At 34.4% G+C, this 13,522-nt stretch overlaps 2 protein-coding genes across 2 annotated transcripts; one reads left to right on the top strand and one right to left on the bottom strand.

The window, feature by feature from the left end:
* LOC130214853 (sperm-associated antigen 16 protein) lies at positions 1 to 2,078 on the bottom strand. Its single transcript, XM_056446688.1, has one exon. The coding sequence runs from the start codon at positions 2,014 to 2,016 to the stop codon at positions 178 to 180; it is 1,839 nt and encodes a 612-aa protein (XP_056302663.1). The 5' UTR covers positions 2,017 to 2,078; the 3' UTR covers positions 1 to 177.
* A 6,357-nt stretch (positions 2,079 to 8,435) lies between these two features.
* On the top strand, positions 8,436 to 13,321 carry arxb (aristaless related homeobox b). Its single transcript, XM_056446518.1, has 5 exons — positions 8,436 to 8,622; positions 9,677 to 10,127; positions 10,669 to 10,714; positions 11,676 to 11,971; positions 12,538 to 13,321. The coding sequence occupies exons 1-5, from the start codon at positions 8,499 to 8,501 to the stop codon at positions 12,776 to 12,778; spliced, it is 1,158 nt and encodes a 385-aa protein (XP_056302493.1). The 5' UTR covers positions 8,436 to 8,498; the 3' UTR covers positions 12,779 to 13,321.
* The last annotated feature ends 201 nt before the right edge of the window (positions 13,322 to 13,522 follow it).

Here is a 13,522-nt window from a genome sequence, read left to right as displayed (position 1 = left end):
AACTTCTTGTTTGTGAATATAAAGTACCAATGCACCTTGCGGTGCATTGATTGTTTATGTTACTAAAACCTATATTAAGAAGCTTGTGTGCAGAAAACATCCTTTTTTTCATTCACAATATAACGTTAAGGTGTATTTGGTATTTATGTAGTTTTCAGTAACTGCAAATGTGTTTAGTTATGACCAGATGTGAATTGCACCATCTGAGCCTGCAGATACCAGGTATTCTCCTTTATGGTCAAAAGTGACGCTCTGTACTGCGTCATCATGAGCAGTTAAACTGGACACATGTAAAGAAGCCACTTCAACTGTCTTGACCGAGCCATCATTACTCGCCACCGCCAGTACTCTTCCAGTTGGACTGAAGGCCACTTGATTGCTGGGATGAGGCCCAGTGTCCATGCTCACCATTGCAGACACGTTCCTCACGTCCCATAATTTGACCACCCCAAAAGAGTCGCACGAAGCAATTGTGTCACCCGTGATATTAAAAGCTGCATAATTGCATGAATGCTTATGCCCGTAGAAAGTCTGGGAGCACAATCCGGCACGGGCATCCCAAAGAGAGAGCGTCTTGTCTGCCGAGCAGGTCAGTAGAATATTTGAAAAGGGCAGGAAAGAAACGCTGTTCACAGAGTCAACATGTCCACGCAGAGTGCAGCGGCAGCGCTCGCTATTCAAATCCCACACTTTAGCCGTGTTATCCATGGAGCAAGATGCCACAAAATCACCACAGGAGTGAAAAGAACAGGCCCAAGTGGCATGAAGGTGCCCCTCCAAACTGAGCACACATCGACTTTGGGCAAAATCCCAGACTTTAACTGTGGCGTCTCCACTTGTGGTACCCAAGAAATCACCGCTGGGATGGAAACTGCAAGATGACAGCCAATCAGTGTGACCCTCGCCAGTCATGATCATCTCTCCCTTGGGAATTGCCCATAATCTCCAAAGCTGGTCATCACTTGAGGAGGCTACTATCATTTTACGGGGATGCAGAGCAAGAAAGCTCACTGCCATTGTGTGCGCCTTAAAAGAATTGGAGAGAGAGAGGTTGGCTGATTTTGTGTTGGGGGAGAAAAGAGCTTTGATTTGTGGCAAGTAGGGATTGAGGCGAGTGCTAGATGGGAATTCAGAGTCTTTAGGATGTTTTCGGGCATCGTCACATGGCAGGTGTGCTCCCTTTTCAGGACTCCTCTGCGTTTTTGCTCGTTCCTGTGGAGATTTTGCTGGTTTTAAGGCTGTTTGGGTTTGTGAGGAACGTAGAGAGCCATCTAGGTTCTGGACCTGGCTGAAAGCTCTATCTCTCTCCAGACTGACCAGCATCTTCTGTCTCACAGCTGTCTGATATTTGTCATTCAGCTGTCTAAGAGCAGGTTCATATGATGCGTAGTGTTTCTTCAGCTTTTTTACGTCCTCAATAAGTCTGTTCTTCTCCTGAACAACACGCTTGTGCTGCATCCTATGGAAGTCCCTCTCTCTTTGTAGTTTTATTATGGTTTCTCCAGCCTCAAATGCAGCTTGTTTATAATTATCCCGCTCTTTTTGCACAATTTTTAGCTCGTTGTCCAGAAGCTGGTTGTGCACATAGGCATCAGGGATGAGTTCAGTTTGGTTTTTTATTAAGCCTTTGTGTTTCATTTCAAACCACTCGGTTTGGAAACAGTTCAATGTTCTTTTCATGCCCATATTTACCAGATAATTGCGGAGAAAGTCGTCCACCACCTCGGGTATTTTAGGAACGGGATGTTTGGCTGAACTGACCCTCAGTGGAGAGGCGTCGGTTTGATCCAGCGCTGCTTTCACGGCAGTTTCCAGGTCCTCCTCGCCCTCGGTTACGCTGAGCTCGTCATCGACAGTCACTTCGTTGTATTGGTAATCATCCTCAGAGTCCTCTGGGATGAAAACCTTCTCGAGATAATACGGACCGTCAACGGCCTCTTCTGCTGCTTCGTGTCTTGCTGCCATTTTCACTTCAGTCGGTTTGTTGTGCTTTGCTAAATTGTGTATTGTTTCCATGGTGACAAAGAAACCGTGACTATGGGAACTTTTTTAAAATTAGCCTACATTTTCCAAAATCAGCATTGAACAAGTTCGACAAGACTCAATAATCAGCGACCATGGGCGTTGCTAGGACACTTTAAGGGGGGCTTTACACCCGCAGTATTTCACTTCTACTCAGCCCCCCTAAAACTTTTGCGATTACCTCATGAACTGTTCACCACTAAATTATCGCTTCAGTCCCCTTTACATTTTATGTGAAAACGGCAGCAGACTTCCACTCCTCTCCGTTTTATTTATTTGTTTATCAACAGATTGTTATAATATCTGCATATTTGCAATTCTTTGCTATAGAAACACTTGTGTGTCATCATGGAGGAGCAATTGGGTCATCTACTGTTTCCTGTTTCCAGTTCATTTCGTCATCAAAGCTGTTTCCTTCAGCGAAAATGTAACTCTTATCAAACATTTCACTATTTTTATGATCGTGAAATATGTAAATTAGCATGTAAGTTTTTTAATATGTTTATATTTATGCCATTTTGAATTAGAATTGGACAGTTTTATTTATTTAATACGTAGTTTCTACTACAGTAAACAGGTGTGTTGAGCCTATTTGACTCATTTTAGAACACAAATGGCTATGCCTGTCTATTAAATACAGTAAAATACTGCTAGTTTAGTATACAACCCTATTAGTCAAACATTTTTAAGTGTATCACTTTAAAATTATGCCTTAAAAGATGATTACTATGCTTATATATATATATATATATATATATATATATATATATATATATATATATATATATATATATATATAGAGAGAGAGAGAGAGAGAGAGAGAGAGAGAGAGAGAGAGAGAGAGAGAGAGAGAGAGAGAGAGAGAGAGAGAGAGAGAATTATATATACAGAATTATTAGCCCCCCTGAATTATTAGCGCCCTGTTTAATTTTTTCCCCAATTTCTGTTTAACAGAGAGAAGATTTTTTTCAACACATTTCTAAACATGAGTTTTAAATTACTCAATTCTAATAACTGATTTATTTTATCTCTGCCATGATGACGGTCAATTAATATTTTACTAGATATTTTTCAAGACACTTCTATACAGCCTAAAAGGTCAAAATTATTAGCCCCTTAAGCTATATTTTTTCGACAGTCTCCAGAGCAAACCATTATACAATAACTTGCCTAATTATCCTAACCTGCCTAGTTAACCTAATTAACATAGTTAAGTCTTTAAAAGTCACTTTAAGCTGTATAGAAGTCTCTTGAAAAATATCTAGTCGAATATTATTTACTGTCATCATGGCAAAGATAAAATTATCAATTATTAGAGATGGGTTATTAAAACTATTCTGTTTAATAATGTGTTTTAAAAAAATCTTCTTTCCGTTTAACAGAAATTGGGGGAAAAAATAAACAGGGGGGCTAATAATTCAGAGGGTTTAATAATTCTGACCTCATCTGGATATATATATATATATATATATATATATATATAGAGAGAGAGAGAGAGAGAGAGAGAGAGAGAGAGAGAGAGAGAGAGAGAGAGAGAGAGCTGAGCCCCCATAAAATGAAAATCCTAAAATCGCCCCTGATCAGTGATACCCTAGTGAAAAATAAATATGCTTAGTATACTTGGATCCAGACTAATTGTCAGTATATTTTAAGTATATTAATGATTAGTTAACTTAAAGTGTGACATTTTGGACATATTAACTTTTGTGCGGTAAATTGGAACAACTTTAAGTATATTTAGTACTCTTTAAGCATAACATGTAAGCTAATTTCATGCTTGCTTAGTGATTTTTAGGTGTATTTTTTCTGTTTTACAAGTACATTAGAAATTAATTACAAGTGCATTTTAAAAACACACGCAATATACCATAAATATGTTCGTTTTCTTACTAAATATATGTTAAATACAACTTCAATAAAAGTCAAATACACACAATGAGCAATTCAAACTGTTTTTATTAAAACCTCAGAAGGGTTTAAATGTTTTACAGAATCATTCAAAAGTGTTTTTATTCTATTAAAATAGTACAAAATACTGCAGAAAATGTGCTTCAGTACAAAATATTACAATTTAAGAACAGATCTTTTAAAATGCCATATTGCATAAAGTCCATGACTGTGTAATGTCTGCACATGTACTGTACAAAATGTACTGTGCTTCAACAAACAAGTGCATAACAAACATCAAATCTCAAATATGTTTCACCATATCCTTATAGTGGAGCCTTTGATTAAGGCCCAATCCCAATTCTACACCTTAGCCCTTCCCTCTCGGTTCGTGCGTTCACATGAAGAGGTCCAGTGTCCCAATTCTCTTTATTAGCTTGGTGGTGTAGGGGTAAAGGGAAGGGCCACATAGCTCTTCAAATGAAGATTGTTCAAGACCACACTACAAATGAAGAGGCATAAGAGTTTTCTCTGACTACACCAGCAACATGGATGTAAAAACCGAGCTAGGAGACCCATAAATGTGCATTAATAAGATTTTTTTACCACAAAGCAGCTGCTTTATTACATTTATAGTGAGGTTGATGTGCTATCTTCAAAAAAATGTTAAAAAAGAAAAGCTAAAATTTCACTAAGGATAGTCCCTTAATAACCACTGCAAAATATCAGTCAGCATATTTTTAATTGTCAAAAATGTCTGCTGGGAGTGAAATAGCTTTTTACAGCACATCTGGTATAATATTACTGTTGTTTTTCTGTTCATTCAAGATTAGCGTCAAAACTCACACAGTGCTTTACACTCAACTTCTATAAGATTTATTTATAAATTAATTCAAATATGCTCACTCCATGGAGCTTGCAACCTAAGCTAGTGACGGCATGATGATGTTTGCAGTTTTTAGGGGGATATTTCCACCCCTACCCTTAACACTCTGTTTCAAGGGTCAAAGAGAATGCAAAGGGGTTGGGGGTAGGCAAAGGGAAAGTGGTATAAAATAGAAATGAGATTGGGCCTGAACCTCATCAATTTTGGATTTCTGTGGTATTTTGGGAATCATTTTCCAAAAATCGTTTACATGAATGAAGAAAAAAGCCATAAAATTTAAAATTGTGTAACATTCCAGCACGTCAGGCAGGGATGAGAGTAGTGGTAAAATAGTAATGTAGTTATAATTAAAAGTTTATTCAAAACTGATTCAGTTCAGTTTAATACAACTATTACTGTTGAAGGAAGATCCATTAAAGAGCAACTCTGCCAGCTCAGACCAAGCAAGCCAGAGGGACAGTGGACAGAACCAAAACTCCACCGGCTGATGGAAGTAAAGAACAAACGTTAAAGAAACCAGGCTCAGCCAGGGATCAATTCTCCTCTGGCCAAACTTAAAGGGTAGAGCTGTGGTCTAAAAGACTCTTTAGGGCTTGAGAACGATGAGTGTCGATCATGGAGAAAGTGCAGGTTTGAGTCGATCAACAGCAGGTGTTCAGAATAGCCCATGGAATCAATGCAGAGACTCTGTCACTGTCATGCTCTTGGCTCATCCATGATCACCACAGCATATGCTCTGGATACACTAGACATTGACAGCATACAGTATGTCAGTGATAGCATATGTCCCATTTATAACATTATAATAGCATTATAAGAGAATTATCTTTTTTTAAATAAAAAAGTCAAATTAAAGACCACAATTACTGTATAATAATGTAGAATAATTTAACTATTATTTTTAGCATTAATATTATTTTTATTCAGTACTCCCTGACATGTAGGTAAATAAATGAAATACAAAATAAATAATTTAACAAAATTTATTTAAAAGGTGATGATGTACAGAATATATGAGCCATCAACATTAACATATAACATCAACATTAATGCTACCAATCCAGCATAAGAGCTCCATCCTTATAAAGACAGCATCCTCTCTGGTCTCCAGCACAGACACACAAATTAAGTCTGCAACACACACATTGTATTAGAGATGACTGCTTGTGCTCCTATACATTCCTTGTTTAACCCCCAAAACAAACCCTCAGTTACAATATTAAATGTAGACTTTACCTTAAGTTCCAGAGTGCAAAAAGCACCTTCTGCATACTTCAAATTCAAACCATATCCAGTTGTGAAATCCAGATGAGGTCCCATGACCACTTGACCCTCCAAGGAATAAGACTGTTTGTTTGATGTTGTATTGCTGGGAAAAGAAAGACTGAGTTTGTGAATAATTAAATTTGTACAAAAGAAAGAAAGAAAAATAGTTTTTGGGGCAATAACATCTGGTAAAAACAAACAAAACAAAAAACTATATATATATATATATATATATATATATATATATATATATATATATATATATATATATATATATATATATATATATATATATATATATATATATATATAGTGCCTGTACTACTGTATCAATTTTTTAATGCTAAAATATAAAAAGTTTGAATCCCTATAAGTATTGTGCAAAACATTAAAGCCCTTTTTTACAGTAATTTGCTGTAATCATGCTGCCAACCTTAATGTTACAATAACATTTTGGGTACAATATTTTAATATGAATTTTTACAGTTAAATCCTGTAAAGGCACACTATTAATTTATAATTTAATAATGAAAATTTACTGTGAAAAAGTACAGTAACGTGAATTTGTGGGAATTTTTTTAACAGTGTATGTTTGTACACTATTTACAAATGTTTTAAATGGGTAAATAGATAGATAGATAGATAGATAGATAGATAGATAGATAGATAGATAGATAGATAGATAGATAGATAGATAGATAGATAGATAGATAGATAGATAGATAGATAGATAGATGTATTACCACCAAATGCTAAATAAATACACTTGTGAAAAATAAACTAAGGATTTAATTAAAGTGCATTTTTCTGAATAAAACTATGGTAATAATAAACTTTTACTATATTTAAATTAAGTATACTTTTTAGCTAGTATACTTGGAATTAAAAATATATTTGCAATACAATTTAGTATACTTTATTCACCAGGGTATGTTTTCATCTAAACTGTCTACCAAGTTGTTGTTGTTGTTGTTTTGATAATTCAAATTAAATCTAGAATGGAAATCTTGATTAAATTAGCTACTCATTAAATTGATTCGTTTTTGCATTAAATTACAAAAATGTGCCATATTTGTAGACATTTTAGACAACACAATGCCAATAATTTTTTTTTGAAGAGATGATGTCAGCTATCAAGGACTTTGAGGACAACAGATACATTTAATACACAAATACACTTCATTAAACATGTAGGCCTAAACAGACATCATATGCTTTAAGATTGAAGGTTAACTAGGCTATCGGTATCTGTATTTAATAACTTATATTTGATTGTAATGAAATAATGTGCTTCCTTTGTAAAGCTGCTTTGAAACAATAATTATTGTAAAAAGCGCTATAAACTTCAATTGAAATTAATATTTTTTAACTGTACAATTTAATTGTACAAAAGAGTCAACCATGAGAACCACAGTCTGTGTCATTTTTTTCTGGAGAAAAAACCCGAAGTATCCTATTTATTTAACGTTTGGAATAAATATGCTTTTATAAAATGCAAAAAATAAATAGCAGTCTTCAATTTTTACGTCTCTTTTTTTCCCATATATAATTCAGAGTTCTCAGTTTCATGCCTAACTAAACGGTGTGCATGTACGGTTTCATGTGCAGATGGCGCTCACGGTGCAGTTTTTTAAAATCCACACTAAACATGTTCTTAAAAAGGAATCACAAATAGACCGTAATTAAAATAATTGGCTATGCTGTAATGCAAATCATTAATTTTGACTTTGAAAATAGTCTTACTCTATCCAATTTCTTTCTTTCTTTCTTTCTTTCTTTCTTTCTTTCTTTCTTTCTTTCTTTCTTTCTTTCTTTCTTTCTTTCTTTCTTTCTTTCTTTCTTTCTTTGCCTTTCTAAAAGTGCAAACAAATCGGCTCAATGGTCAAGAATAAAAGCATGGTTTGCTAATTCTGTTTTGGCGTTTTAGAAAGTATTTTATTATAGTCATATTAATAATAAACATTTAAAAGTAACAGCAATTATAGCTGATATAGCCTATAATAACTATTATATAAATAAATATATTATACAAAGTATACTACTAATAATAATTATTAGATTTTAATTATTAAATATAATTATGTTTATATTTAGATTTATTAGCCTTGTATTTTCCTATTAGGCTATAAAAAAACTATAGTTTCAAGATTAGATTCTAAAGTATTTTAAGAAGAAGCTGAAGTTGAAACGAGAATACCCTAGCCTACATAAAGTTAGCACTGCCAGATTAAGCAACAGTCTCTTTAAACTGAAGCACTCAGATTGAGGCAGAGCCTTTCACTGGTAAACCAATCAGAAGCAGTAGCTGGGTTTTGGAAGCTGAAGCATCAGTACAAAGGTCGACGCGCGCGTTCTTGTGCAGCGATCAGTCAGCGAGAGCTCGAGGACGCGCGCCCGATGGATAACTGCTCTCTGAAGCCTTCATAAAGTCAGAGATATGAGCGGCGAAGTAGAAGAGGATAATCCAGAACAAACCAATTACAGATGTAAAACACCTACCCTGTTGTCCTCGTACTGCATCGACAGCATTCTAGGAAGGAAAAGTCCCTTAAAAGTTCAAGGTAAGTCGCTTGTTCTTTAATCAGCTGTTTTATTGTCCACTGTTATTAGGTTACTTATAAACTTCACATTCAAAAACTAAATCCATGCATGCCTTAAATGTAACAAATTGTCATTTATTTATTTTATTTTCGGATTTAATATGTGTCCCTTTATTAAACAGGGGTCATCACAGCGGAATGAACCGCCACAAATAGCATTGCCATTTATTTAATTACATCAACTAATTAAATCAATAGTAATAAACCATCATTTACTCAACCTTCACCTGTCACAACCCTGTTTGGGTTTATTTTCTTTCTTTCTTTCTTTCTTTCTTTCTTTCTTTCTTTCTTTCTTTCTTTCTTTCTTTCTTTCTTTCAGTTTTTATTTTACATTTTTTGTTTGTTTGTTGAACACATAAAATGCTCTTTTGAAAAACTGTTTGCCTCACCATTGACTTCCCCTTGGAACTCGATGGTTACCAGTTTTTCAAAATATATTTTTTATTCGTGTGTGTCCAATAATAAAACAATCTTGAAATCACAAGGGTGAACTCAAAAAAATATTTAAAATGAGCTGAAACAACACAATTCTTGAGATTTCATTGGGACAACTTAATTTTTTGATGTTCAATCCACATAAATTTGTTAAGTTAACTTAATTGATTTGTGTTGGGTTAACATGAATGAATTATGTGGAACCCTGCATTTTTTTTTTTACAGTGAGTGTGTAAATTTTCATTTTTGTGGTTGACCAATCCCTTTAACATATAGAACCCAAAAAATAATCCTAATTAAAATGCTCTAAAGTAAATAAAATTGTTCCTTTTAAAGCCCATTTAAAAAAAACTAAACAAATGGTGCTTTATATAATATCCTATATAATATCACTGCGAAAATCCTATACGTCACATTTAATTTCTAAAAAGCAAATTAATGCTCAAAACTAAACAGGTAAAAATCTAGGCTAAGATTAAATTTTGTCTTTTGAATAATATTCCATTACCTAAAAATATTTATCTATATCTTAAATTGTCCTGTCAATAATCATTCAGATATTTTTTTTTCTAAACAGCAACACCACACAGTTTGTGGCTCCTTCATCCAGACATGCACCTGCCGCCGAAGCTTCGCCGGCCCTTCGCCCCGCTGACAGACTCCTCCACAGACGAAACAGCGGGCCCGAGACTGATCCAAACAGCCTATGAAAAATTACAAATTACAGAGGCCTCGCTAGTCAACATCAGTCGTGCTGGATCGTATCAAGAACACGAGTCCTGCAAAAACACGCCAGTAAATGAGAAAGAAGGAGCCGATAATTGTGGAGAGAGTACTGTTACTCTAAAGCAAGAACGAGAGGGTTATTTGAAGAACAGCGAGGAAACTTCTTTATCCGCGGGAAGTGACACTGAAGATGGGATCTTGAAACGAAAACAGAGGAGATACCGGACAACATTTACCAGCTATCAACTTGAGGAGCTGGAACGAGCTTTTCAAAAGACTCATTACCCAGATGTGTTCACAAGGTAGGATATACATGAACTAAATTATTTTCAAAATTGTGCAGTCAAATAGTATTGAGGCACAAATTCGTCACATCTTTATTTAACTAAAGAACATTCATTATTATGAATTAAAATGAATTAAATTAAATTTAAAGATCTAATTTAATTATTTTAAATTATAAAATAATAATATCTATTTGATAAATTGTCTTATAAATTTTAGCCTACTTTTTAATTTGTTGGCTGATAATTACTATTCATTTGGCCCTGTAAATCATTCGATCTTGTATTTTATTATTATTATTATTATTATTATTATTATTATTATTATTATTATTATTATTATTATTATTATTATTAATTTAATTAGGCTTTGGGGCTATTTTATTTATTTTTATTCTACATTACAGTTGTAGTAAAAGCCACATTATCTGATTAAACAGATTTAATAATCACTATTTGTGTGAAGGAAAGAATATTAGGCTAATAAAATTAATTTTGAATAAATGTTTTAGCCAATAAAGAGACTCAACATTCAACATGTTTTTCTCTTTAATTTAAGGGAGGAATTGGCAATGAGACTTGATCTTACAGAAGCACGAGTACAAGTAAGTCACTTTCTTATTCATTTAACCTTGTTCAGCATTCAGTACTGTTCCCTTCAGCTGATCACAGTAACTGAAAACGACCTTACATTCACGATCGTTACTGATTAGCGGAATTGTGTCTGCACCGTAAAAATACTTAGACGTCAGATCTGAAATAAATGCGCGTTAATATTAATATATTTTATTTTCTTTCATTTAGTATTGTCTTTTGTATTGTCTTTTTGGATATAGTTAAAAATGGTACACACACACACCTGTTTTAATGCGTTATTGCCAACTTGTAATATTTGCACTAACATAAACAAGCGTATATTGTCAATGATTTTAAAAGTACTATTTAACCCAAATGTTCTGTCATCATTTAATCACCATTATAGTGCTTTCTTCGGAAAACAAAAACTATTTTGTCATGTTTGCTACTTTCACTAAGACGAAAGTGTAAAACAACACTGGGCCACATTAACTTTTATTGTTTAGAGAGAAAAAACACAGACCTTTTCATTTCGTTTCACACAGAAATTTAGATAACAATTTAGTTTACATGTCCTTGTTACAGCTGTACATTCAACTACTGAGCAATACTTAATGTACACTCTATGGCTTAGCATAGGGTTACATGCAATAGGCTATACTTTTATTTTATTTCAGAAATTACATGGAACCTGTAATGTGGACATAAATTAAACTTTTAATTTAGCTTTTATTCAGTAATGCATTTTAACAGATAAATGTAAAGCAAAACAAGTACTATAATATTATCTGAATTCAGCAATATCTAAAAATTATCTAAATTCACTATTTTATATTATATCTAATCTTATTTCATTTTGTGGCATTCATTTTTCTTTCACTTTATAGCTTGATGTGCTTTTAGATTTCTTTACCAAAATTACCATTTACTTATTTATTTAATGACTTATTTGAACTTATTTCTGATTGAAAGCACTGTCGTCCTCTCAAGGTCTGGTTCCAGAACCGGCGTGCGAAATGGAGGAAAAGAGAAAAGGTGGGGGTCCAGCCACACACCCTCAGCTTACACTATCCAGGAGCCCCTCCTGCTGCACAGTCCTTGTGTCATTACCTGAGCGGGAATCCTTTTGTCCCAAACCCACATCCAGCTATTGATTCAGCCTGGCCTGCCCCCCTCCAAAGACTAGCTCAGCCGTCCCAAAACTCTATCTCCCCTCCTGGCTTCAGCGCACTCTTAGGGGCAGCCATGTTTAGACATCCCGCTTTCATCAACCCTACTTTCGGAAGGTGAGACTCATCTGCATGCATCGGAAACATACACAGTTAACATATAAAGTAGGTTTTGTCATGATTATGCTGTTAACAATTTCCTGTAAACTGTAAAGAATAATGACAAAAAAAAACAAGACTACAAATATATTTACGTTGATTAAACTTATTTTAATAAGTCAGTTGGGTTTCAGCAATTTTTTTAAGGTTATACCAAGTTTAACTTAATATTTGTAGTCAGTCTGTTAGTTGAGATGACTACAAAAAGGTCATTTAATTCAGTTAAAAAACTTAAGTCAGCAAGAATTCTTTACAGGGTAGAATCTACAGTACCTTACTGTAACTCAATTACAGCAAAAATACTGTATTTACATGTACAGCACCATTTATCTAACTGTATATGTATTTACAGAATGATATGTATATCTTTACTGTAAAATATACAGTAACTTTCACAATGCAACTTTAAAATACAGTAACATACTGTACATGTAAACAGTACAAAATACATTTCATATTGCAGTTAAATACTGTGTAATTTACACCACTGGTAAATAATATTCTGTTTCTGTTTTTCCGATCAGACTGTTTACAAGCCTAGGTCCAATGGCTCTTCAAAGGATACCTCTACCTGCCATTGAGGGTCCAATTCAACGCTCTCACCTCACCACAAGCCTTCTCTCCTCTTCACCACCTTTACCTTCCTCTCCGACGGTGGACCTCCGAGCTTCCAGCATAGCAGCACTGCGCCTCAAAGCGAAGGAGCATTCGGCTCAGCTGACCCACATCACAGCTGCTGGGACGGCTGGAAAAGAGGAGTGCTAAGACTCGCTCTCACTCAAGAGATGGCAAAAGACCAAAGTCAAGCAGAAGCACTGATTTCAAGAGAGTTGTTATCGATAAATAGACAAAAGTAGTCTTCAGTCTCTGGAAGTTAAACTGTAGCATTCTTTTGTTAATTTGTTTGTTTATTGGTTGTTTCTGATTGCTGAGTGTTTTCAGTCATTTGTGAATGATATTTTCATTATTGTAAATGACCACCACAAACACACAACAGCCATATTTGGGCAAGCTGCTTTTAATGTCACATATCCATTCAAAGAGTTGTTTTTTTTTAGCAGTAAATGGGTGTTTTATTCTACATGTATTTATTCCACATCACATTAACAGTATCAAGACCGGTATTGGTGTGGTAATGGTTACATGCCTTACCAGGAGTTTATAATTTATTGCACCTAAATGAGCTACCATTCAGGGAAGGAAATAAAATAACCATATGCTCATCTTGAGGTATTATCCAGGGGAAATATTAAGATAATGTGAAAGTAAAATAAACTGAATTGCAAATGCTTTATGTTGTCTTAACATTTCTTGCTTTTAGGGCTTTCAATAAATGGATAATGGATGGTTTCAGCATTTAAAAAAAAATTGTTCAATGTCTGATAAGGACTGTTAATACCTAATGTGCATTTTTTAAATTTATTTTTTTGGATAAACATACAATAGATTTTAAAGTCATACTACTGGAATCATCAGGGGCGACACGGTGGCTCAGTGGTTAGCACTATC

The sequence above is a fragment of the Danio aesculapii genome, chromosome 21 (assembly GCF_903798145.1).
Source record: "Danio aesculapii chromosome 21, fDanAes4.1, whole genome shotgun sequence".
In the NCBI taxonomy this organism is placed as follows: domain Eukaryota; kingdom Metazoa; phylum Chordata; class Actinopteri; order Cypriniformes; family Danionidae; genus Danio; species Danio aesculapii.
This window is presented reverse-complemented; position numbering and strand designations above follow the sequence as displayed.

Excerpts from the sequence above, each read along its gene's own strand:
- LOC130214853 (XM_056446688.1), bottom strand. The coding sequence starts at position 2,016 with ATGGAAACAATACACAATTTAGCAAAGCACAACAAACCGACTGAAGTG.
- arxb (XM_056446518.1), top strand. The coding sequence starts at position 8,499 with ATGAGCGGCGAAGTAGAAGAGGATAATCCAGAACAAACCAATTACAGA. Across the intron at positions 8,623-9,676 it reads AAGTCCCTTAAAAGTTCAAG|CAACACCACACAGTTTGTGG; the intron begins GTAAGTCGCTTG and ends TTTTCTAAACAG. Across the intron at positions 10,715-11,675 it reads TTACAGAAGCACGAGTACAA|GTCTGGTTCCAGAACCGGCG; the intron begins GTAAGTCACTTT and ends CGTCCTCTCAAG.